Below are 25802 nucleotides of genomic sequence, written 5' to 3' on the forward strand. Positions count from 1 at the left end.
AAGACTATACTTTCAGGGATCATTTCTATAGTTTTTAACTTGAGAAATGTGCTCCTAAAGTGAATAGTCTCGTCAACCACGATGATGAGGTATTGATACTTCCTCTTGAGCGCGAAGCGGAAAAAGGGAAATGATTAACTTCATATGCCTTTCTTCTTTGATGACCGTTCACTGTTACCTTGGTAACAGCGAGGGAGGGAGTATGATCAGAGTGGTTCTCACTATAAGATTGTAAATGAAAATTCCGGTGACCATAAATGAGTGAAAAAGAATGCCATTCACTGGCAGTGCTAACAATGACATCACGAGCAACGATTACTAATGCAGTGATGGGACTTCCGGCTCTTTATAGAGAGCTGGTTCTTATGGCTCAGCTCACCAAAAAGAGCTGGCTCTTTCGGTTCCTCAGATTTTCTGTGGCGTAGAGTACATTTATAACCAAAATAATGCCAAACTTGTTGTACTCGTGCCAGCGGGTGCATCTCTCCGTCTCTGGTCGGTCGCTCCCGACGCCTCAGCCTCAGCAGGAGTGGACATCCTCTTCTACTCACACTGGAAGCTGCCGTTTAACTTAAACTAAGTTAATGAAATAATGACACGACTTTACAGAACACGTGCACCTGTCCTCAACTCTCCCAGTGCATGAACAAGCTCACAGCGACCCGCGACGCCACCTGCAGCTTCACACACGCGCACACGGAGGGGAGGAGGAACCCGCACTTCCTTTTTATTGAAGGACTTTAACTCCACCCACATAGACATTGGTAGTGATAGACATCGCACTACAACACCCCCACTCGATGGCATCACAATAACATTTATGTCTGCTTTCTTTTTTTTCACATTCCAAACAAAAACTTGCAGAAACATTCCAGTTTAACCTTTGTAGCAGATTTTGTGAACACATCTGTTATCATGTTTTCTGTTGAACAATAAACAAGGACCATATTACCACGTGACACATTGTCCCTCACAAAATGGTACTTAATGTCCACGTGTTTGCTTCTCTGACGGTTTGTTGGATTCTTTGCCAAGCTTAATGTTCCTTGGTTGTCCTCGAAGATTTTAACTGGACAATTTTTAACATGTAGTCCCATGTCCGCGAGCAGGCTTCTGAGATACAAGGCTTCTTGAACTGCTGCTGCTAGAGCCATGTACTCTGCCTCGCATGTCGACAGCGCAACAGTCTGTTGCTTCTTAGTCTTCCATGAAACCACAGCGCCATCTTCCTGTAGACTGAAGCAGTAACCTGTAACACTCTTTCTGTCCCCTGGATCGTTTGCCCAGTCTGCATCAGAAAATCCAAACAGTTCTAAAGTGTTCTCAGTCTTTTTGTAAGATAACGGGTAATGTTGTGTCCCTTTCAAATACCTGTACACATGTTTGACAGCCGTCACATGTTTTTGTCTAGGATCAGACATATACCTTGACAGATTGCTCACAATCCAGCAAATGTCTGGCCTGGTGCAGGTCATGATGTAAATGAGACTGCCCACCATAGCTCTGTTCTCTTTGGGATCTGTGGGGTCTCCTTCTACAGTGAGATCACACTTGGTTTCACAGGGAGTAGCCCTGGTTTTACAGTCTGACATTCCTGATCTTTCAAGTATTTTCTGTATATACTTAGACTGGTCCATTTTTATCTCATCCTGCGTTTGTACAAAATCTATCCCAAGAAAATGGGTAAGTTGCCCTAAGTCTTTCATTTGGAAAAGATTTTCCAGTGTTGTTTTGACTTGTTTCAAGATGTTATCATGACTGGCAGCCACAATTATATCATCCACCCACACCAACAAGATCACACTTTCACCTTCTGACTGATATGTGTAGATACAATTGTCTGTTGCACTTTGAACAAACCCGTTTTTGATCAGAGAACCATGGAGCATTTGGTTCCAATTTCTCCCAGATTGTTTTAACCCATAAATTGATTTGTTCAACTTCCAGACCATTTTCCTTTCTCCCTTTGGACCTTCATGGAAACCTTGTGGTTGTTCCATATATACCTCACAATCAATAGGTGCGTGCAAATATGCAGCCTTAACATCCATCTGATGTAGTTTGAGGTTGTGCTGAGCTGCTAACTGCATGAGTACACGTAATGATGTGAGGTTAGCTGTAGGTGAGAACGTTTCATAGTAATCTACACCCTGCACTTGTGTGTAGCCCTTAGCAACGTATCTTGCCTTATGTGTCTCATTCCCTTTTGCATCCTCCTTCAATGCAAAAACCCACCTACCTCCAACTGTTTGTTTCCCTTCCGGTAAAGGAACAAGAGAAAATGTGTTGCTGTCCTTTAAAGCTGTCATCTCATCTGTCATTGCTTGTTTCCACTTTTCCCTTCTGTCTGATTCTAAAGCTTCATCATAACTTTGAGGGATGCCTGTTGCAATACGATAGCAGTAATCAATATCTAGCTCGATACTTTGAACTGTACACTCATAGTCTTCAAGATATTTAGGCTTCCTTCTCTCCCTGCCAGATGTGCGTGTAGCCTGTGTGTCTTCCTCCCTGTCTGTGTCATGTTCCTCTGTAAACTCGGTCTGGGACTCTTCAGGTTTGTTTACTTCAGTTACAGTCGTCTCCCATCTACTTACGTAACCCCCACTTTTTTCCAAATCGGTCTGTGTGTGTTTTTCTGCTTTGCTTTTCTCAAGAAAAGTCACCAGCCTGTGTTTTTGAACGCTGTTTGTTTCTGGGAAGAACACCATTTTAGCAGGAGAATGAGTGTCAAAACCCACAAAGGTCCCTCTCTTTCCTTTTGGATCTAATTTCTTCCTGTCTCTGTTAAACACGATGCACTCAGATCCAAACTTTCTCATTTCAGATAAGTTTGGTTTTCTACCTGTAAATAGGAAATATGGGGTCTCTCCCGTTCTGTTGCAGTAGCACCTGTTTCTTATCACAGTAGCTAACTTTGCTGCATGGGGCCATAACTCCTTAGGTAACCCTGACTCTATCAGCATGCACCTGACCATTTCAAATAAGGTGCGCCAATTTCTTTCCGCCGTCCCATTTTGGTGGGGAGAGTACGGGGCTGACCTTTCATGTCTGATGCCATTTTCTCTCAACAAAGTTTGGTACTCCTCTGACATGAACTCAGTTCCATTATCTGACCTCAGGCGTTTAACCTTTCCGAATGGTTCCATGTCTGCTAGAAACTGCTGTGTAGCCTGGACTGCTTTGTTCTTGTTCCTTAGAAAGTACACATGAATAGTACCAGAATAGTCATCAACAAAAGTAATAGCATACTTAAAACCTTCAAATGACTCTGGAGAAATAGGACCCCCTAAATCAGTGTGCACCAGCTCTAAGGGTGCTTTAGCCCTTGTGTCAGCTGTCTTGATTCTTGTCAATGTGAATTTCCCTTTTACACAAGTTTCGCATTGGTTAGTTTTGTTACCTTTGTCTCTGATCGCCATCCCCTCTACTATGGGTTCGAGCTTCAAAATATCCCCATAGTTACAATGACCCATAATTTCATGCCATTCTTTCAGATCAAGACATACATTACAGGAATCCTTGCTGTTTGAAACAGTTGCTGTTGTAGCATCCAAATAATACAACCTGTCTTTTACCTTCAACCTACATGTGGAGCCATCTGGGAGGATCATCTTGCTGCTGTCTTTTTCAAAACTGAATTTTACTCCCCTTGACACTGCTGCCTCCACAGACAAAATGTCTTGTGGATACTCAGGAATCAGTAGAGCACTGGTCAGTATTATCTTCAGAACTTTTCCCGTGTCGTCAGTCACCTCCAGCTGAGCGTCTCCCCGCGCTGTAACACTGCCAGTGTGCCGCGTGCCGTCTGCCAACTCCATCACGTGCCTCTTCTGCTGGAACGCCTTGTCGAACCGGATGAAAGCTTTTTCATCTGTGATGATGTGAGTGGAAGCACCGCTGTCAATCAGGAGTCCTCTCTGCGTTGTGTCCTTAGGTTTGTACTCATTTACTTTCAGTAGAAAAGAGCTATTTTCTTTAGCTTCACTCCTGTGACCTGTTTCTGGAGATCTGTTCCCCTGCGCAGTCTCTGTAACAGTGGAGGCCTTGCTGTTGTCCCGCGTCACAGTGCTGGACTGTTTCCAGTTACTCTTCTTCTTTAATCTGCAGTCTCTTGCTCTGTGACCAACCTTCTCACAGATAAAACATTCTCCATCAAAATGTTTCCCTGGTTTTATTTTCTCTTTGGGCTGAACATTTTTGTGCTTTGTCACCATCACTTCATCTGCACGAGGTCTGTTCCGGTAGCGTAACGTGCATTCGAAACTTCTCAGCCGGGCCTTGAACTCATTAAACGTGAGCGAGTCTCTCGTCTGTGTTACATGCACTGTGAACGGGTCATATTCTTCCGTCAGGCCTTTTAACACCATTGCCACCAAGAGTGCGTCGCTTAGCGTCTCTTTTGCTCTGTTTAATGCCGCAATAATTTTCTCCACACGTGTCAAATAGTCCACCAGCTCCTCACCGGGTGCCATCACCACGTTTGTCAGCTCTGTGTAGAGTACCACAATGCGCGGTTTTTCCTCGGACTCAAAGTGACGTCTTAATATCTCTAGACTTTTCTCTCCGTCGTCTGGAGCTTCATATAGTATTAGCATTAGCGTTTTGTCGTCTAGACAACAGCAGAGTTCAGCATATGCTAGCTCATTCCTCTTACCGACTTCCACAGCCTCTGGTGTGTTCGGTGCCGCTCGGTCCTTTCCGAGTATTGTGTCCTTTAGGCCTAACGTCTTCATATAGGCCAAAAACCTCGCTTCCCATATATGGTACCTCGCTTCATCTCCGTCGAAGCGGGGCGGCGGGCCGCGTCCATATACTTGGGTGTGCTGCTGGGCATGCCTGGGCCCATAACCTGTTGTACTCGTGCCAGCGGGTGCATCTCTCCGTCTCTGGTCGGTCGCTCCCGACGCCTCAGCCTCAGCAGGAGTGGACATCCTCTTCTACTCACACTGGAAGCTGCCGTTTAACTTAAACTAAGTTAATGAAATAATGACACGACTTTACAGAACACGTGCACCTGTCCTCAACTCTCCCAGTGCATGAACAAGCTCACAGCGCCCCGCGACGCCACCTGCAGCTTCACACACGCGCACACGGAGGGGAGGAGGAACCCGCACTTCCTTTTTATTGAAGGACTTTAACTCCACCCACATAGACATTGGTAGTGATAGACATCGCACTACAACAAAACTATATGTAAAATAATTTACTAATGTAAAAAAAGAGCAATATATCAAATATTTATCATTTCTATGGATTTAATAACTGAACACTTTAAGAAATCTTCACTTTCCGACTGCTGGCGCTCACTTTCTCACCGTCTTCGTCACACTCTCCTCCCTCTCGCTCGCCTTTTCCTCCTCCTCATTCCCTCTCGTCTCCCTCCTCCCACATGTGCTCTGCTGTGTGTCTGTCTGATCCTCCCTCTTCTCCGCCCCTACTGCTCTGTGTGTGGACAGTCTGGACATACAGTTACACATGTTGACCAATCGCCTGTAGCTTTCACCAAGGCAAGGGGGGAGGGGAGGGGGCGGCTCCCAATGACGAGCTGGCTCCCGTTGTTCACCTCAAAGAGCCGGCTCTTAGAGCCGGTTCGGTCGCGACCGACACATCACTAGTAAAGAGACTAGGGGAGTTTGATGGTACCTTTACATTTAAGTGGTTACTATGCAGCTCATTAAGTCCTTCAGAACCTTGTTAATCACCTAGTGATGGGATTCATGACTCTTTAATGTGAACCGTTCATTAGTCGGTCGTTTACCTCAAAGAGCCGTTCTCTATTGGCGTCACATATAAGAGACTGGCTCATTTGAATGAGGTGAAGCCAAGACAGCGGAGGGGGGAGGGGGGTGTCCGTGAGGGCGCACGGGGTTGGTTAGCATTCCATATAATATGTCGTTTTATAAAAGGAAACAGAGTCAGACAATTTACATACACTTTTAAACACATTTTGCAAATGCAAAACACAGTGGTTTAACAAATTTCTGAATATTGTGAGATTTTTTTATACAAGTATGAAAACAGATTTACATGGTTCATGAAAAATTTCCTCATCTTGACAACTTTTAATCAGCTCAGACTAGAAATGTTAATAGTTTATATATTTTTACATGAGGGTTGTACTTACAGAACGAACCGAGAAATGTTTGTTTTTACCATAAAACTAGAGAAGCTGATTTATGAACAAAGATGACATTTTATCAGTCTTTATATGTGTTGGTTAAGTTCAGATTATGTAGTTAAAAAAAAGTTACAATTTTAGAAAATAAAAAACTTAAAAACATAGATTTTATTGTAAATTTGACATTGGTTCTTTCACTCATCCACGTCATTAGTCTGCAGGTAACTAGAACAGTCTGAGATCCTCTTCACTTGTCTGGTGCTCAGACTTTCAGAGCACATGGGACACGCCGTCTCAGTTTCCAACAATCTGCAAAAAAGTTACACGCAACTTTGTTAATTATCTCAAAAACAGAGCTTTATGAGAAAATCACTATAATTTATTCCATAAAATAGAGTTACAACATTTAGAGCTCATTATAACTCAGGAACAACAGTGGTAGGAGTTCTCATGGCCTCAGAATCTATTTTCTGCACGTATCAATGCAATTAACAAAGTTCTGCAGGGATCCGTGCTTGGACACAATAACATCTTCAGTACACAAACTAATGGAAAACTTAATATTTTCCTTGTACTATTTATCCCTTTACTTTTACTTTCCAGACTGACACTCTTTTTGACTTGATTTAATTGGAAACAGTAATTTGTCATGTTATTTTCATAATTAGCATACATGGCCCCACCCACCTTGGCTTGCTACTGCAAAAAGGAGTCAACAGAGCACGTCTAGTAGAAGCTAGCGTTAGCAACTCCATAACACAGTGGAACACTTTGAGGCCTGCGTTATTTGTGGTGATAAAATATCAGCATTGCATTTATTACCCAAGAGAAAGTGAACAAAAGCAGCAGAAGAGTTGTGTTGCTATTAGCCAATCAGTAGCGAGTCATTTGCATATCATGGATCTTAAAGAGTAAAACTTGAAATCCTGTCGTTTTTTTGCCCCACTCCTCCGGCAAACGTTGACCCCCTGAAACAGGAGCACCAGACCTTCTTCCACCTCAGAAAACGACTCACAAGATATTTACAGCAAATCTTTTGAAAAACTGAGTGGATGAGACCTTTAATAAATTCTCCTTCATGACAAAAAGAAAAGTTCTAAGTGGTGCAGAAAAATAGCCAATGCATACGTTGATTCTACGCTGAACAGCTGTTATATAAATGGTTTCCTGACATTTAGTACAAGGTTCATCTGGGCATGCAAACAGTTTAAACTCTCTTAGATTTTAATTCAGCAGCAAAGTATCTTTTTGCACAAGAGTCGTACTTACAGAGTGAACTGTGAATAGAGGGCAGGAAATTCACAGTGAGGACAGATGGACCAGTCTTCCTTCAGCATGTGACGACCCTAATGTAAATGGTAAAAAGGATAACGAATAAGTGCGGTCAACTGGCTTTGCTGTTGAGGAATCCAGTATGAGAGGTGGTGTTTTTGTACCGTGGCGATACAATAGGGTATGTTGTTCTTGCATGAAATGCACAGCAGCTCATTCTGTGGGAGCTGGAAGCCACAGAAGGGACATGGTGTCGTTTCCTCCTCTAACTCAGAAGTATCAGGATGACTGTGACGCCAACAAGAACACAAAAAAGTAGATTTTTAACTTTGGAAGGAAAGAAAATGCAACAGTGGAAAAAATATTAATTAAATCCTTATAACTCACCGAACCATGGCCTCAATCTTCTTCCTGTACTTTGGGTCGATCTTATTTCTGTATTCTGGTCTCATCAACATGGCGGCCAAGCTAAAGCCTGAGTTCTTCAGTCCAGCGCGTTGGCATTCGATTACTGCTGATGTCAGAATGGGCACAACATCTACACACACACACACACATCAACACTCAAAACCAAACAACCAGAAACCACTGAGATGTTCAGGACAATGTGGAAATGCCGACTCACGTGCAGGAAATTTGCTGATGTTGTTACTGACTCGAATGAGCATCCGCGCCCCCTTCAGATGATCTCCTCTCCTTGTATGCATCTGTGTAAATATTTATAGATGTAAAAATCAGAAACGCACGCAGCTGCATGACTTCAACCAGAAAACCTCCAAAGGAATGTTCAAGTGCAAAAACGGAAAGTGAAAACAGACAGAAATCATAACAATAGTGAACAAGAGAAGCGTCAGTGCTTATGCACTGGCATGCTTAATCGTGTATACTTACTCTGACCAGAAGATAGGAGTGTAGAATCATCAGGTTGGTGGCCAGCTCTGCAGGGATCTTAATCTTCTGAGCCTGCAGCTCTGTGTACATGCTGAATAACACGTCATGAGCAATGCGGTAGTTCCCTGTGGTTAGACCATACATGAGCAACAGTCACATCACTAATAATAATATTCCATTTTGCCACTGATACCCCAGCCTTAGTCTTTGTACCTGCCAGCTGCTCTTCTCTGGCAATGATGATGGCAGTGCGAGCGGCCTCCCTGTACTGCTCCAGGGCCATGTAGAGACGGAAAAGGTACTTTGCCTCCTGGGAGGAATTTCAATTCATTACCAATATAAGTCAAATACTCACCCTCAAATCCTTCAGGGATCTGTCTAGATGCAAGAACTTTAAAAAGTTAATGATGTTAAGATGGCCTGCACTTGTATTGATTCACCCATTCATGAAACTTTGTTGGGGCTCACAATATATAATAATAATAAAGCCCTACTCATCCAGGACCACTGATAAATGGTCTGAATTTGTATATCGCCTTATTAAGGTTCTACAACCCCCCAAGGCTTTTCACAACACAATCAGTCATTCGCACGCACATTCACACGCTGGTGGGATGAGCTATGATGTAGCCACAGCTGCCCTGGGGTGCACTGACAGAGGTGAGGCTGCCAAACACTGGCGCCACCGGTCCCTCTGTCCACCTCCAGCAGGCAAGGTGGGTTATGTGTCTTGCCCAAGGACACAACAGCAGCCTTCCAGTTACTGGACAACCCTGCTCTACCTCCTGAGCTACAGCGGTCAGAACAAGAATATTAAATGAGCTGTGTGCTGACTGCCTGGTTTTCACTCGTGGCTATAAGACACTGCTTGAAGCTCGAAATTCTGCACAGAAGAAGAAAGAAAGAAGAAAATATCATTTCTATAGCGCCTCTCAAGATAAAAATCACGAGGCGCTTCACAAAAACAAAATGTAAAAATATAAAAAAGCATTTAGAAAATGTTTAAAAATATATTTAAAATGAGCAAAAATAGGCAATTGTGATTAAAAAATATGTTAAGAAAGAGAGAGAGTGACAAAATGACTTGCTGTGGCATTAATTGCACTAATAGAGCATCCAAGGAGTCTCCACTTCCTTTGTTTCGGTAAGTAAAATTATATTTATGTATTTTAGGTCACTGCCGAGCTGAGCTTAGATTTTAACATGTACTGTTTAACCATGAAATTTAAATGTAATAGGGTAAAACCCAGTGAATTTAACATAATGCTGCACTTTAGAAAATGGGTTGAAATATAACATGTTGGTGGAGCTGGGTTCCGACTATCGGCTTGTGGAGCTCTCGGGAGATCTCTGTTTTCCACCTGGTTCTCCCCTCCCTGCAGCTCGGCGCATCTCTGTCTGATCGCGGCTTCTGTCTGCTGCGTGGGCTGCCGGCTTGTGGAGCTCTGGGACGGAAACCTTTCCACCCGGTTCTCCCCAGCGGCAGCTCTGCGCATCTCAGATCACAGCGGCGCTTGTCTGCTGTGCGGCTGCCGGCTTGTGGAGGTCTCCGAGACCTCTGTGTTCCACCCGGTTTTACCCAGCGGTCAGCCCGGCGTATCTCTGGCTCAGAAGCTCTGGTGTTGTGCACAGTTAACTCCGGTTGTAGCTAGGTTGCTACTTCTGTTAGCTTAGCTCCCACCTCCGCATTAGCTTTGGGTTAGCCAGGGTTAGCTTGTAGCTAGTTCGACCGGGTGTCGTCAGTTGATCCCAGCCTTACAGCCCCACCCTCAGCTCCTCCTCTCTTCCCTTTTGTGGAATTGTCTGGGCTTGACGGAACCTGTGACACGGTCAAAATGGCGGTGGTGGCCACCTCCCATTTGGCCTCAAAAACGTGTTATTGGAGTCTATGGAAATGAATTGTCCGGTACTTATATGTCAATGGTTGGAACATGCTGATTTCAGGTGGTGTGTCTAAGCTTATGACATGTTATTCCAGCTTATCTCAGAACGAACCGTTTCTCTGTGGTCAATACAACATTACTGATTTACATAGAACCGTCTCATGAGAAATGAAGCTTGTTTGAAATGAATTAAAACGCTTCAGTTTAAATTATTTTACACCAATGAGGAGCCATACAAGTGTTAACAGGACGTCTACTGAGATTAGCGTATATTTACTAAACTATTTAACGTCCAACCAGAACAGCAGAAGCATGACAGTGAAATCATGAGTTAATATAAAACAGAATATTATTTACCTTTGGTACACCATCACTTTCCCCAAGCAGGTATTCAATCAGCTGATTGGTTAAAGAGTCATCTTTGGCCTGCCCCACCTGAGTATGACACACACACACACACACACACACACACACACACACACACACACACACACACACACACACACACACACACACACATGCATGCACGCACATACACACACCCTCTCAAGTAAATATTGAGTTTTTTGTCCTCTCAGGTCAACACACACATCTCCCACCGTCTCAATGGCCATCTCTATTGCCAGGTTGTCTTCAGTTCTGGAACACTTCAGGAAGTGTTTCAAGGCCTGACAGGGCAGAGTGAAGGAAGGAGGCTGTATAAGCAGTGCTGATGATAAAAGTAACTGATGAATGAATAAAACAATACGTGACTCTTACTCGACTGAACTGCCCACACTTCTGAAAAAACTTGCCCGCCTGCAGGTGATTCTTTTCTCCCTCGAAGTACAGAGCAATACTCTGGTAGTCCTTCTGAGTCGCATCAGAGCCTGAGAAACGCAAATTCCACCAGCCTCACCTCACATCACTGAGCACTTATCTGGAATTGCCTTTGAGGACACACACACACACACACACACACACACACACACACACACACACACACACACACACACACACACACACACAGACTAACCGACGATGTCTGCGTAGACCTCCATCTGTCCATGCTGCTGCGCCAGCTGGAACGCTTCATCGTTACACTGAGACAGAACCAGGAAGTGGATGGCTGAACTGTAGTCGTTCAACCGCAGGAAGAACCTTGGAAAAGAAAAATGTTAAATTAAAGATCAAAAAGCAATCTAAAACATATTCAAAAAACTTTTTATTAGTTTGGGGAAATATGACATTAAAGGTGCATGATAAGAATGACATCTCGTGGACAAATTTGGTCTTTGTTCAAAACTCACAAGTCACTCTCTCACTACTGTTCTGTGAGTTTCATGGCTGTTGCCCGTTACGAATCAGCACCAGAAGATTCTAGATGAGGCACAAACTTCTGAGTCGCTCCTTTCACTGACTAACAATCTGTTCACAACGCAGCTGCTTTTCGGCGGTTGGTGTCAAATTCTAAATGCCGGCGCAGACTTGCCAACTCTGCCGGCTCACTTATGATTGGCTCTGGAACCGGGAAGTATGGAGGTGAGATGGATTGTAAACAGTGACCAAGCCCCACTTTGGTCTTTTTGAAAGGAGAAAAACTGACAACTCCCCAGCTGGCTGAGAATGAAATCTTTGAGACATTAGACTGATTAGTGGTTGTTTCACTATAGATATTTTACTTATTGCTCCTTTAAAGGAATAAACCGTTCCTACCTGGCTACCATCTTTGCTCCATCAATGCTCTGTGTATTCCTGACGACGCGAACGGCGTCATCTGGATTGTTGAGATGATCCAGCAGAACACGGATCATGTTATCCCAGTCCTTGGCGCTCTCGTAGGCCTGAGCTGCATCCTTATATCTAACACACACACACACACACGCACATACGCATACACACACACACACACGCACGCACGCACACATGCACACACACACACGCACGCACACATGCACACACACACACACACACACACACACACACACACACACACACACACACACACACACACGCACGCACACATGCACACACACACGCACACACACAGCACATCAGATTTCCTACAATCATCCACTTGTAAGCTAAAAAGACACAGAAGCTGAGAACCTACTTGCCGTCTGCCTCCTTGGCTTTTGCGTACTGCAGGTGGATCTTCGGAGAGGAGACATTCGGGAGCAACTCTCCCACTTTTGCCCTCATAACAGAGAAATAAAACAGTTTTTAGATGATTGTGCCACTCGTTCTGGTGAGAGATCCCGATTAATTACGGTCTAAATCATGAGAAACTGAATCAGCCCCCACTCCTCCGATCCCTTTTTGTAATGATGAAAATAATCAGGACCGTCCTGTTGTGTGGGTCTCACCAGTTCTTGCAGCGAATGTAAACGGAAGCAGCCTTGTCGTAATACTGGCCTTTTTCATAGAGCTGAGCAGCTTCAGAAAATTGCTGAGGAAGCAAATGTGGCATCACAGATAAAGACAGGAACAAAAAGAGAAAGAAACATCAAACTTGCTTTTTTTTAACTGCATCCTACTTTACTAATTTAGTAATGTCTAAAAATACAAATAAAGAATAAAACTACAACCAGATGAACATTTGAATAAACAAAAATATACCTTCATAATGCAAAAAGGGTTCACATGAAGGTAACTGGACTTCTTTGGTTTCTTGAAGACATTTTGCTTCTCATCTGAGGAGCTTTGTCAATTCTGACTGGAATACGGAAGAGATGAGTTTATAAACTGTAGCTGTCTATTGTTGTTTAACGAGCAGAAACTACCTATAAATACCCCTCCTCCCTACCAATTGAGGAGTCATTGGAGTCATTAGCCACTATTGTGTGGGGATGGTTGTTTTGATTAGAGTTAGAAAAAACCCAAAGAAGTCCAGTTGCCTTCATTTGAACCCCTTTGGATTACCAGGACCTGGATGACTCAGAACCTTCACCAGCATCTACCTTCATGCCCTCCAGTATGGCTCCACATTCCTTCTTGAGGACTCGACTGGGATGCTGAATAGCCTGAGCCACTCCTCTCCGGATGTCCCCCATCCTGATGGACATCCTGGCTACACCAGCCTGACACGCCTCGTCGTGCTCCTGGAACTGCACAGCAAGAAGGTCAAAAACTGTTGTTTATTTAAATGCATGCATCTTTCTATGATGCAAAGACTTCACGGTGTTGCAGAAAACTGACAAACGAGACGAAACTCACTTTATCGCTGTGGGTCATGCCTTTCTCATAGTGTGCCAACGCATTAACATAATCTCCACTAGAAGAAGAAAGAGAGAGACACTTCTGAAATAATGTCATTTACCTGGAGAGTAGAGTGTGTGAGACTGAACTTACATGAACTCCAGATGAACAGCGTACTCTTTGGAAATGAAGGGAATCTGCTCCTCTGCTAGCCTTTTAGCTAGCATTAGGGCGCTGTCCCAGTTCAAAAGGTCTCTTCTCATCTAAAACATCAAAACACCTCCTTCTATTATGCATTCCTAAAAGGTGCTACAAATCTTGTGGGGAGCAAGCATTTGATGCTGCTCATCTCAAACTATGGAACACATTTGAAGGCACAATTAAATGTGCTCTACAAGTAAACTCGGTATGGTAACTCATATTTATAAAATCTCTCTCACTCTACAACAGCACACTTTAAAGCTGCACTACAGAGATTTCCCCCTTCTGAGGATTATGCCTGTTTTTTTGGAAATCTGTGAAAGTGCTAGTATACACCTGTGCTGTGATATAATGTAGATGATGCATATTTTTTTGTCCAGCCCATCCCCCGTCCGACATATCTAGACTGATGCAGAGTTGGCAACACTTCAAGTGGACCAGTAAGTCTTGATATACATAAGTATATGAATAAACAGCAAAACATGAGAGTAACAATGGTAAAACAATGTAGTTTAGCTCTGTTGCTGTGCATTTTCAAATGAGAGGCGGTGCTTCAGCTGTAATCACAGAAGTTGGGAAGTGTAATACATTTTCCCACCTCTAGATGGTGCTGTCTGAGAAAAAAACTCCAGTTTTCTGCTTAATACATTTAACAGGTAAGTCACACCTCCAGAGCAGCAATCGGGCAGCTTGAGGACAGATAAAGGTCTTGAGCCTGATCGTATTCTTCTAGAAACATCGCCAAATTTCCCGCCAGTAAGTTTTTGTCTTCAATACCCTAAAAAGTGTCAAATACACACAATCTGTTAGGGGGGGAAGGAACATTAAGAAAGTGTTTCGTTGAAAAGATCTGTCCCAGTAACCTGGATACTCTGCAGTGACAGGACCATTCCCACATTCCCACTTGTGCGGTAGACCTGGATGGCCAGATCGACCTCCATGTGGACCAGACAGGCTTTACCCAACTCAGCCCAGTCTGCATCGCTGCCTGAAGACTTGCACAGATTCCAAGCCTCGTGGAACCTAGACAGAAATTATTTATTGGATTTTTACAGCCATCAACAATATTTTAAAGAACGCTGGTTGAACTCCAACTAAAGAACACCACTGACCGTTTCAGCATGAGAGCCTGGTTCAGCTGCTTGCTGATCTCTGGTGAATGGGAGTCAGCCGAGTGCTTAAGGAACGCGTGCGTGCTCAGAGACACTTCGCTAGTTTTGCCACTTGTTGTCTGACAGGTCAGCTCGCCATTGTACAAAAGCAAAGGTCTTTGAGAGAAGGGGAGGGCAGTGGCCCCCACCAGCACCACCTGTGGGCCTGAGCAGAGAATTATCAATACAGGCAAAAAACACCATCATCAGTACTCAGGCCGTAGAAGGCGCTGTCACATCTCTTTACCGTATATTGTAGTTTTGTGTAAGGCATAAGTGGAGACCTTGTCATCGTCAAAGGCCACAAATACTCCTCTGTCTGCATGCCAGTTGTCCCACAGCACCCCAGTGATGGTGGGGGAGAAGTTGGGGAGCTCAAAGCAGGGAATGGTTGCCTGGACACCAAACAATAATAGAAGTCATTGTGTTCATTTTAAAGCTAGTAGTTTAAAATCTTTAAAGGAGCTTTATAACGCTTAAATTTTAAAATCTGACCCTGTTCTATGATGTAAAGTGGATAATCCTTCCTCTGACCTCTACAGCAAAACCAATCAGATACCCGGTACATGAGCCTAGAGATCTGACCAATAGAGTTGTGTATTTTCAAGAGGGAACTATCAGTTAACGAGAATACACCCCAGTTCCCAGCATGCACTGCCAGGTGATGCACTGACATAGTCAGTTTCACCCACAAACCGAGCTTGAATGCTAACTCGACCTGCATTGAATTAATGTTGATAACCGGATCAAAAAGGGATTTATCTTTTTGTAATAGAGCTAACTGATTAGCATTGCATTCAACCTTGCGCTGCAAGACTGTAGTTTTTGCTTGTTGTAGCATTAGCAGGTGTGTGCTGGCATCCTGGATTCCTGCCGGTTTTAGACGTTTCTCTGCGTGAACACTGAAGATTTGATTAAAACGAGTGATTAGCAGCTCCTGTGGAACCAGACGAAGGCTGAGGAAATGTGTCTGAGCAGGAACATGTTGAAAACATTACTTGTCCACTAAAAGTTTTGAAAACTTCCAAAGTTTTAAATATGCTTGTATTGTTTATAAATCCCTTCATGGTTTGGCCCCTCCCCCAGTAGAGGACTTTATTAAACAACAAAACAGAAGGACCAGATCAGCCAGTAGAGACTGTAAGGTTCCTTTCAGAAGAAACACCATTGGACAAAATTCAATCGCTGTCAAAGAGTGGTACAACATGAAATCGTATTTCCAATTTTAATTCGGAAGATCTTTCATGGACATAAAAACAAAGAGTTGGAGTACCCGGCCCGGAGGATTACCGGGGTCCCACCCTGGAGCCAGGCCTGGGTAGGGTGGTAGGGCTGTCATGGCTGACATGTCTCTGCAACATTGCGTGGTCATCAGGGGCAGTTCCTGTGGAGTGGCAGACCGGGGTGATGGTCCCCATCTTTAAGAACGGTGACCTGAGGGTGTGTTCCAACTATAGGGGAATCACACTCCTCAGCCTCCCTGGAAAGGTCTACTCCAAAGTACTGGAGAGGAGGGTCCGATCGATAGTTGAATCTCAGATTGAGGAGGAACAATGTGGTTTTCGTCCTGGCCGTGGAACTGTGGACCAGCTCTATACCCTTGCAAGGGTGATGGAGGGGGCATGGGAGTTTGCCCAACAATCCACATGTGTTTTGTGGATTTGGAGAAGGCTTATGACCATGTCCCCAGGTGCACCCTGTGGGGGACGCTCCAGGAGTATGGGGTGGGTGGCCTTTTGTTAAGGGCCATTCAGTCCCTTTACCAGAGGAGCGTGAGTTTGGTCCGCATGGCCGGTAGTAAGTCGGACCTGTTTACGGTGAGGGTTGGACTCCGCCAGGGCTGCCCTTTGTCACCAGTTCAGTTCATAACCTTTGTGGACAGAATTTCTAGGCGCACCCGTGGTGTGGAGTGTGTCGAGTTTGATGGCAGGAGAATCTCGTCTCTGCTTTTTGCGGATGATGTGGTCCTCCTAGCTTCATCCAGCTCTGATCTTCAGCTCTTGCTGGGTAGGTTCGCGGCCGAGTGTGAACCGGCTGGGATGAGGATCAGCACCTCCAAATCTGAGACCATGGTTCTCGACCAGGAAAGGGTGGCTTGCCAACTGCGGGTCGGGAGAGAGGTCCTACCTCAAGTGGGGGAGTTTAAGTATCTCAGGGTCTTGTTCACGAGTGAGGGTAGGAGGGATCGGGAGATCGACAGGCAGATTGGTTCGGCGTCTGCAGTGATGGGGTAGTAGCATCAGAAGCAGGGACCTGAAAAGGCTCAACAGCCTAATAAAAAAGGCTGGTTCTGTTCTGGGAACGACTGTGGAACCAGTGGAGGAGATAATGCAAAGAAGGATTCTCCAGAGAATCAAGAAAATTATGGACAACCCTGAGCATTCTCTTCACAAGACTGTCCGACAACGGAAGAGTGTCTTCAGTCAGAGGCTTCTTCAGTTTCGCTGCAACACTGACCGCTACTGGAGATCCTTCCTGCCAACAGCCATTGTAATATACAATAACTCTTTGGCAACTTGATTATTATTATTCTGAGCTACTACAGCAATCAATTTCCTTCTGGGATTAATAAAGTATTTTTGAATTGACCACTTGTAGCTCTGATTGAGGAATACAGGGTTGGTTCGAGATAGTGTTTATGTTTAATTTTCATCATTGATTTTTTTATTACTGTTGTTTCAAATGTATGAAGACTACAGATGAAAAGTAGCCCACGGCTAAATCTGGCGCATTTACACAAATTAATTAATCAGTGTTCATTAATGTGCACTGATTTCCCTCTTATCTATTCATTCTCTCTCTTTCTTTACATTTTTTAATCACAATTGTCTATTTTTTGCTCATTTTAAATATATTTTAACCATTTTCTAAATTCTTTTTGATATTTTTGCATTTTTTGTTTTTGTGAAGCGCCTCGTGATTTTAACTTAAGAGGCGCTATAGAAATGATATTTTCTTCTTCTTCTTTTCCTCTACAAATAAACAAACAAACAAGGCTGCTTGTGCTTGTGGCATGTATTAACCAGAATAAGATTTTTGAAAACATTGAATTGTTATTCTGTGAAATTATGTATTTTCTTATCACCCTATACACCAGCACATTTTTTCATCTGTAAAACTTCCAGAATGAGGTGACCTCCTGGTGATTCATGTGATCAGAGAAGTGTAATTTGATTGGCTGTAAGCCGCATGACTCAAATGAGTGACCATTGCTTTGAGGTCTCTGCATTTGTTGTTACATTTTTTGCTGTTGAATTTTACGAAATTTTTCAATTTTTTTGAAATTCTGTTGTGTATTTTTAGTTAAAAATAATAAAAAAATAATAATTTCACAAAATAGAAATTCAATGTTTAAAAACAGCCCATATCTGGTGAGACCGTATTTCATCCATAGGTGTGAGGCACGGGTTCCAGGGGAGGGGCAGCTATAGCCATACTAACGTTTGCAGAGGAAAACAGGAAGCCGCCATTCTTGTCATCAATGAAGACCACCCACGTGCCATTTGGGTCAGGAAACACCTTCCGTACACCGACCGCGTGCTTGTAGATGTTTACCGTCTCCCAGTCCTCCACCAAGAAACACACCACACAGCCCGTCTGGGAAAAATAAATCATCTTTTATGACTCATGGTGTCAAAAGTGCAGTGGACTGAGATGCAGACAGGGTGATGCTCACATCCGTGCCATAGTAGAGGAAGTCGTTGGTCAGAGCGTGGCAAAGGATCTGGCCTTGTCTGTCATCACCTGGAAACAGCTTCATCTGCTTCCTGTCCTCTGTATCTCTGCCTTTAATCTGAAAGGACAGAGGTGTGATCAATGTTTGATAACTTAATGATAAATAAAGGTGCAGTAGATGCTTCACCATGTGTAGCTGCACTTTGCCTTCAAACAGGGCTGCTGCGTAGTCCGTGTTAAGATGCATGCTGGCTATCGTCCCCAAATACTCCACATCCTTTATCTCGTCACCACCTGAGAAAGATGAGGAAGGGGTTTAGGAACGTACACACAAGCAGTTTCATACGGGTTTGTTTAACCTACCGTAAAACCAGGCTCTGTTGTTCATCCCTATGGCAACGTCGCACGGTCCAACTGCAACAAATGTGGGCTCCACTTCCACCTGAATGGCTACAGGACTCTCCTGTCAATAAAAAGGATTGTTTAGGTCATAATTTAGAGTTTTTATCATAAAAAATGAAATGTTCTGCTTGTGTGTATTTTCTCACCCCCTCCACCTGATTGGAAACAGTGACCTCCAGCAGGGAGGTGAGGAAGGCCAGCCGGGTACCGAAGCTGTCCCCCAGCATGGGGAGCTTAGTCAGGAAGACATGAATCGTCCCTTTTTGTGTGGAAACTGCCAGCAGCTGTCCGTCATCTGTCCAGTTCATCTGATCCAGACCTACAGGAGACAAGACCAAAAAAGAAGTCAAGACAATCCTACAAAAGAACAATTAATAATAAAAAAACAGACTTAGTCACCTTTAGTTTCATCCTCCAGTTGAACTATGTTGCTGATATCTTTGAGATCAGACAGCTCGTGGATCTTGATGCTGCAAGAAGTTCACATAATCAAAAAAATAATATATAGACTGATTTGTTTGATGTCTGTGTCTACCTGTTATCCCCACAGGAAGCAGCTTTGTTAAGAGCAGGTGAGATGGCCACGCTGTTGAGACTGTCTTTATGATTGTGAGCCTGGTATAGCTCAAAGCCGATCTCCATGATGTGTGTGGAAATCACCACAAAGTATCCGTGGGAGAAGCCAATCAGTATGTACCCATCACCGTACCTGGGCAGGTAAGGAAAGAGAGTTCAGCCTTAGCAAATAACAGCGCTGCTTTATTCCGTCCACAGTTGCTGAGAAGTTTGAGAGTGCCCATTACCATCGGTAGGACACGATGTTGCCGTAGCGAGGCTCAAAGGCCAGCTCGATTGGGTTTTGGGGGTCGTTCATGTTGAAAAGCATCAGGATCTTCTTGTTCACGGACACGCTGACCTGGAGAGGGATCATAATAATAAAATCATGTGTCAAACATAAATAAATGCTGCTGAACACATATTTATGAACATTTGATATATACAGTGATGTGAAGAGTATTTGCCCCTTTTATAGAGTTCTTGTGTTTCTCTTTGTTTCAGATCAGAAAACAAACGTCTATATGTGACAAATATGACTTGATTAAATTTAAAAGACAGTTTTTAAATGATTTATTCATTCAAGTAAGTTTTTGCCCCTAAAACTTCAAAATATGCCCGTTTTATGTCTATTTCCCCCAATTTTCTGAAAATTTGGCTTAGCCATAGACAAGATATTTTAAATGAAAAAATTAATAAATAAAAGTAAATAAATAAATAAAGAATAAATACTAATAAAATAATAAGAGTTAATTACTTTATTTAATAAAAATTTAAAACATTAAAATTGTAATTAACTAAAAAATAAAAACATAAAAATTTAAAAATTAAAACTATCAGGCTTTACTTGAAATCTAACTAGCCGTGTCTGCAGCTCGCCACACAAATACCGTCACTAAAGATGCAGTTTAGAATCAGATATTACAGATTTTCTTCATTAGAAATTAACTGATAACAACTGTTGAATTAATCTAAAGCTATTCATTTCAGTTCAGAAAATTGAAATTCATTTAAATGTGCTGAAATTTAAATAGAATCTAGAAACAAACAACAAGAACACCAATGAAAATAGCAAATAAACTCACAGTGCTCTCCCCTTGAGAAGACCTTTCATCCGTCTTCATCATAGAAAAGTAAATTTCAGCAGGCTCTCCTCGAAGTGTTGTCTGAACAGAGGAAAATGAAACAGGACTCTAACTCTTCTAAAATTTGATTGTTTGAACAAAAAGGTTTTCATGTTATAAGAAGAAATAATCTATGTTTACCTTTTAACACAATTAAGTTAATGATCAGGGGTCTCATTTATCAAACATCGCGTAGAATCCTTACTAAAACCATACTTCAGCTCAGCAACAAAAATGTACTTAAGCCAAGCAGGTTTGTGATCTATCAAACATGGAGTACGCACAGCTGCACGCAATCTCCGCTTCATAAATGGGAGACTATCTAGAAATGTTCTCAGCTGCTTTTTAGTCACATCCCGCCCTCACCACGCCCACTTACTGCCATAAAGGGTCAATGCAAAGTGCCTTGTGGATGTAAATGCAGATACATAAGCCGGCTGTTGCAGCATTTCGATCACGACCACAGATCAAGGAAGTGCTATTTCACAAGCAGAAATTCAGGTACTTGTGGGTGAGGTGGAGAAATGAAAGGAAGTGCTTTTGCAAAATAAATAAGAGAAAATCCACGGAGTGGCACAGCGTTGCTGAAGTCGTCAATGTTGTGAATTCTTCAGAGAGATCTGTGGCGGTTATTAAAAAAACGGTCCAATCAGGATTTTATCCCCAGACTCCCAGGTGAAAGTCATGCGTTAACCAGTCACCGAAATGGAGATCTCCCTTGTCCAAGTAGCCAGGGCGCATGATCAATCAGGTCACAGTGACAGGACACACACTGTCACAGACGCATGACATTCTGTCTCAATCTGTCCCCCTGCTGATATTCTGCATCCCGTATTCTGCGCTTCAGGCTGTGTGTGTGTGTGCGTGCGCGCGTGTGAGTGTGCGTGCATGTGTGTGTGTGAGTGTGTGCGCGCATGTGTGTGCATGTGTGGGGTCTTGTTCTGTGTGAAAACGAAGCGGTACAAGTGATAATGCTGCAGGATTTCATAATTGTATCCTTCTCAGCAGCAGCACTGCAGGTGCTCTCCATGTCCAAAATGTGCGTAAGCCAGGTCCTCAGTCAACTTAAAGCTGCGCACATTTTGCCGCTAAGTTTTCTTTCATAAATCCCAAAGTTTGCATGGAAAGTTGCTTACGCAGTTTTCCAACCCCGTTTTGTGCGTAAGCAAGCTTGATAAATGAGGCCCCAGCAACTTAATTAATGGTTAACTGTCTTATCCGACTGGGTTAGATTGTGAAGCCACACACACACAAACACATATATATAGAAATCGAGATGCAAGATAATAATGATTCGTTGAAACATTGTGATATTCCATGTTATGATACTGAACTGATATTTCTACAGCAGAATATCGATTTTTATTCAGAATTTACATTCAAACTGTTACTGTATTTCTTTTGTGGGGTACATCTAAAAATAGTTTATCTCACAGAGTGTATTTTCATCGCACATGCGAAATATATGTTCTGCCCTGGTTTACAACTTTAATTAATCTGGGCCTAGGGCATAGTTTCTCACTACTTACCCAGACACCGAGCTCTCCCCTTCCTCGCTGATGGCTCAGATATGCTTGCGATGATGCTGTATTATCACCATCGAACTCCCATGCCATGCCTCGTCTGATTTACATATGTTGCAGGTGACAGATGTCTTTGCATTGTTTAATCTAAAGTGCTCCCAAACTTTAGAAAATTTTCTTAGGTCTTCCTGTCATTCCTCATCTAAACAACGGCTTTCTTTCTCGTTCTGATCTGCCTCGGTCTGTTCTGCTGCCACCTATGAGCTGTGTGCATTGACTGTTACATAAAAGTTGCACGACACAAACAAATTCACGACAAATTAATTTTTTATCGATTGTTATTGATTCATTGTTGCAGCCCTGTTTCTGGTATCGCAGTATGTCGTCTCCCCTGTACTGATATGAATCGTATCATCAGATTCAAGCCTATAGGGAGCCTAAGTCACGCCCATGTACTTCCAGATCACGAGTCCCCAACAGCAAAACAAAAAGAACGGGAGTCTATGAGAGGATAAAAGTTATTTTCTGATGTCGTTTCATTTGTGCAATGGATTTCACATGTGATATGTGTGAATTTAAAGTCACATTTTGATGCCAAGAATGTGCTTATTTTCAACAGACCAGGTGGCAAAAGTTCTGTTTTTGGTCAGTTTTATGCTGTTGTAAGGTGCTATATAAATAAAGCTGCCTTGCCTTTTAGGTTTGGTGTGAAAATACATCCAGGTCTCTAAATGTTCGTCTCACAGAAATTGACGTCATCGAACCACACAGAGACCAAAGTAAGTTTAGTGAGCTTCAAAACCTTCTTCCAGGACAAAAAGAGCAATAAACATGGAGAAACCACTTTAAACCTGGCCATGCGGTAAGTAGCAGCTACGCTGGAGGAGAAGTGATTCTGTAGTGACGTCTGTTTAAATTATGAATTACACGCATATATAGTGTTGGTGTGACTACCTGTCTGACTGTGTCTCCTTCATGGTTGCTAATGCTAAGAGTGTGGTCATCACTTCCCAGAGCCAGCAGATTCTGAGAACTCCAGCACCCACAGGTGATTTTCTTGGTGTGTTTACCTGCGGTAGCAATGTAAAGACAAATGATCATTATAAATTAAGTAAATATGAATAAATAATTAAATAAATGTTTGCGGTGTGTTTATTACCCAGTATGGGGATCTTGCGTGAGGTCTGTTGGTTGTAGATCAGCAGGTTTCCTTTTGCTGTCCCAACAGCTAACAGAGGGCCAGCTTTAGACCACAGGATGAAGGTCATCTGATCTTTGCTTAAACCAAAAACAGCAAAAGAAGAATACATCCTGATTATTAAAAACTGAGTAACACTTTCTCCCTACCTCACTTTCTGCATCATGGCTGCTGTACCTCATCCCGCTGTCTATTTGTGACATTTTACTGACACTGGCATCCCAGAGGTAGATTAAGCTGGATTTTGCAGCGATCACTGCAAGAATGTCGCCATCCTTGTCCCAGTCCATCCCCACACAGCGACTAAAGGTGAGGAGAGACAAAAGATATGAAGCAGCTGACGCGGTCAAAGTGAACCCCTACAAGTCGTCTTACACTCACCCTGGGAGGTTGAGTTCAGTCCACTTCTGTCCATGTCGATCAAATATTTTCACTGAGTTATCCTGCCTGTGTGATTTGAAACAACTGAAATGTATGAACACCCTTTTGATGATGATCTTGAACTAAGAGAAGAAACAGTTTACTCACCCGGCAACAGCAATGTAGTTTCCAAGGCTTTTCTGCCATTTGTAAAGAACAGTAGAGCCTGCCCAAGCCTTTTCCGAAAGAACGAAAACACTCTGGAAGCAAAAAGTGACTAAATCTAAGTTTAAAGGCATTATAGGGGAAAACAGTCATTCTAGTGTTGCAGCTGCATGAGTGAATCATACACCAAAGTCACAAATTTAATAAATAAAGCCTGGCCAAAACTGATTCGTGCAACGGGATCATGTTCACACAAACACCAGGAAATCTAAACCTGACAAGGAAAATAATCATGGCCTTGAACTGAACTGTGCATAAATAAATACACAAATCAAAGTTTGTTTTCCAAGAATGAGATAATTAAAAACAAACAGATTGTAAAAAACGAATACAGATAACTAAAAACAACAGTCATAAATTCAAGGGCATGAGGTAGGGCTCTGGCTGTTTAACCCTATTCTTATGATAAATAGAAGAAAAATCGATTCTAAATCAGCCTTTAATATAAAGAAAATAACTAATCAAACCCACAAAGTGAGATTATCTTTCTTTATCCGCACTTTAAAAATAATATCACGTCATTCTCTTTAAATGTACTTTTCTATCTAATTTTCTGCCCTATTTATTGTTTAATTTCAGTTCAAAATATAAAGAAATCACACAAAAAAAAAACTAAATTGTTCATATCAAGCTTCCATGCTGCCACATTTAACGGACACGATAAGCTAACTAATGCTATCATTAGCCTCTAACATTAAAGTACTATCATAATTCACCTATAAATACAGTTATGTTCTCTCTGGTCAGCTCAACAACTAACAACTGGGAATTATCGACAAAACCAATGTAGCCTGAGCTAGCTTGAAGCTGCATACCAAAAACTCGCTAAATCCGTTTCGTGTAGGGCAATTCAACCCTGGAAATCACAAAAACAAAAGAAACGTGTGTATTAAAGTTCTCCTTTGTACCAACCTTCATTTTAGTGGCTTTTAAAAGCTCACAACCTAAACCTCCTTCGTCTTTTCAAAACATTTTCGACGTTAGGGATGTTTGTTTCCCACAATGCTTCACTCTGAAGCGTCTTCTGCGGAGATGTCATGGCAACGGGGGGTAGCCAATGAGGGGCCTCTGAGAGGCAGACGAGGCAGCAGATACAGAGTTCGTATTTCAAAATGAAAGCACCGAGGATGCTAATTAAAATGTAATAGAATAATTCCAAACCTGTGTCACTAATTTGTGACAGCAGGTTAATTTTAATGAAAGATATAGTAAAGTATAAATTTGCCTTATTTAATGAAATTTACAAAAAATTGTTTTTTAAACAAATGCTAATATGTTGTGAGTCAATGTTTTCAGTCAGAAATCTAAGGATGCATGGAAAATTTCACAGATTTTGACGTCTGAGTTTTAATATTGTATTTCCATCATTAATCCATAAGATGGCAGTTTTGCACAACTCTTTTTGCCTGGGTGTGCTAAAGACTCGACATCTGCTCCTCTGCCCCAGGTTTCCATGAGCATGAGGACTGTCCTTGGGCAAGACACTTAACCCTCCCTGCTTGCTGCCCACACTGGTAGTCTGGGGGCCTGAGAGGGGCCGTCTATTGAGTACCACTGTTCAAGACTAAAATAGGTGAGGGGTAAGCTGCTCAATTAGAGAGGCACATTTTTAAGAAAGTAATTGCCCATAAGTGTTTCAATTCTTTGTGTGTAATCATGACAATATAATAAAAGCAAATTTGTTAGAGGCTTCAAATTTAACTATTTTGCAAAGACAAAAACATGTGTTTATCTTAATTTTCTGTCTCAGTGACAACATGAAAGTGTTTGTTTCGGAATATCTTTTCAGCTTCAGATAAAAAGCATTTACATGTGCTGGTTCCACATCTTGCATTAGGCAAAATTATCGCAAAAAATCTGTACTTACTATTGTTCAGGCTTTGCCCTCAGGGTGGGTGGGTGGGTAAAGGGACAGAGGGGGCTCAAAGCTTGTTGTCAGGATGGTTCTGGCCCACTTTACACCCACTCTAGAACCGCCCCTGTGTAGAAGGTTCACAGATTGACGTGGGAAATTGGGGGGAGGCTCTGAAAGGCAGCTCACACT

General features: G+C 42.7%; 1 protein-coding gene and 1 non-coding gene across 2 annotated transcripts; one reads left to right on the top strand and one right to left on the bottom strand.

Annotated features, from left to right (window-relative positions):
• On the top strand, positions 1-216 carry LOC129166208 (small nucleolar RNA U3). The gene has a single exon (XR_008565462.2). It is a non-coding gene; the product is annotated as a small nucleolar RNA U3 (small nucleolar RNA).
• A 5705-nt stretch (positions 217-5921) lies between these two features.
• On the bottom strand, positions 5922-24797 carry wdr19 (WD repeat domain 19). The gene is made up of 36 exons (XM_054747495.2): positions 24671-24797; positions 23702-23793; positions 23555-23620; positions 23351-23476; positions 23135-23253; positions 22930-23045; positions 20414-20494; positions 19577-19689; positions 19309-19482; positions 19173-19243; positions 18920-19092; positions 18735-18834; positions 18559-18665; positions 18373-18489; positions 18138-18293; positions 14944-15091; positions 14658-14862; positions 14409-14568; positions 14213-14323; positions 13498-13607; positions 13363-13420; positions 13107-13253; positions 12513-12595; positions 12260-12343; positions 11863-12009; positions 11183-11307; positions 10927-11036; positions 10767-10835; positions 10525-10602; positions 8498-8594; positions 8285-8409; positions 8019-8100; positions 7781-7931; positions 7558-7681; positions 7391-7467; positions 5922-6430 (listed from the first exon to the last, which is right to left on the bottom strand). The coding sequence occupies exons 1-36, from the start codon at positions 24674-24676 to the stop codon at positions 6316-6318; spliced, it is 4023 nt and encodes a 1340-aa protein (XP_054603470.2). The 5' UTR covers positions 24677-24797; the 3' UTR covers positions 5922-6315.
• Between the last annotated feature and the right edge of the window lie 1005 nt (positions 24798-25802).

The sequence above is a fragment of the Nothobranchius furzeri genome, chromosome 2 (genome assembly GCF_043380555.1).
Source record: "Nothobranchius furzeri strain GRZ-AD chromosome 2, NfurGRZ-RIMD1, whole genome shotgun sequence".
NCBI classification, from domain to species: Eukaryota; Metazoa; Chordata; class Actinopteri; order Cyprinodontiformes; family Nothobranchiidae; genus Nothobranchius; species Nothobranchius furzeri.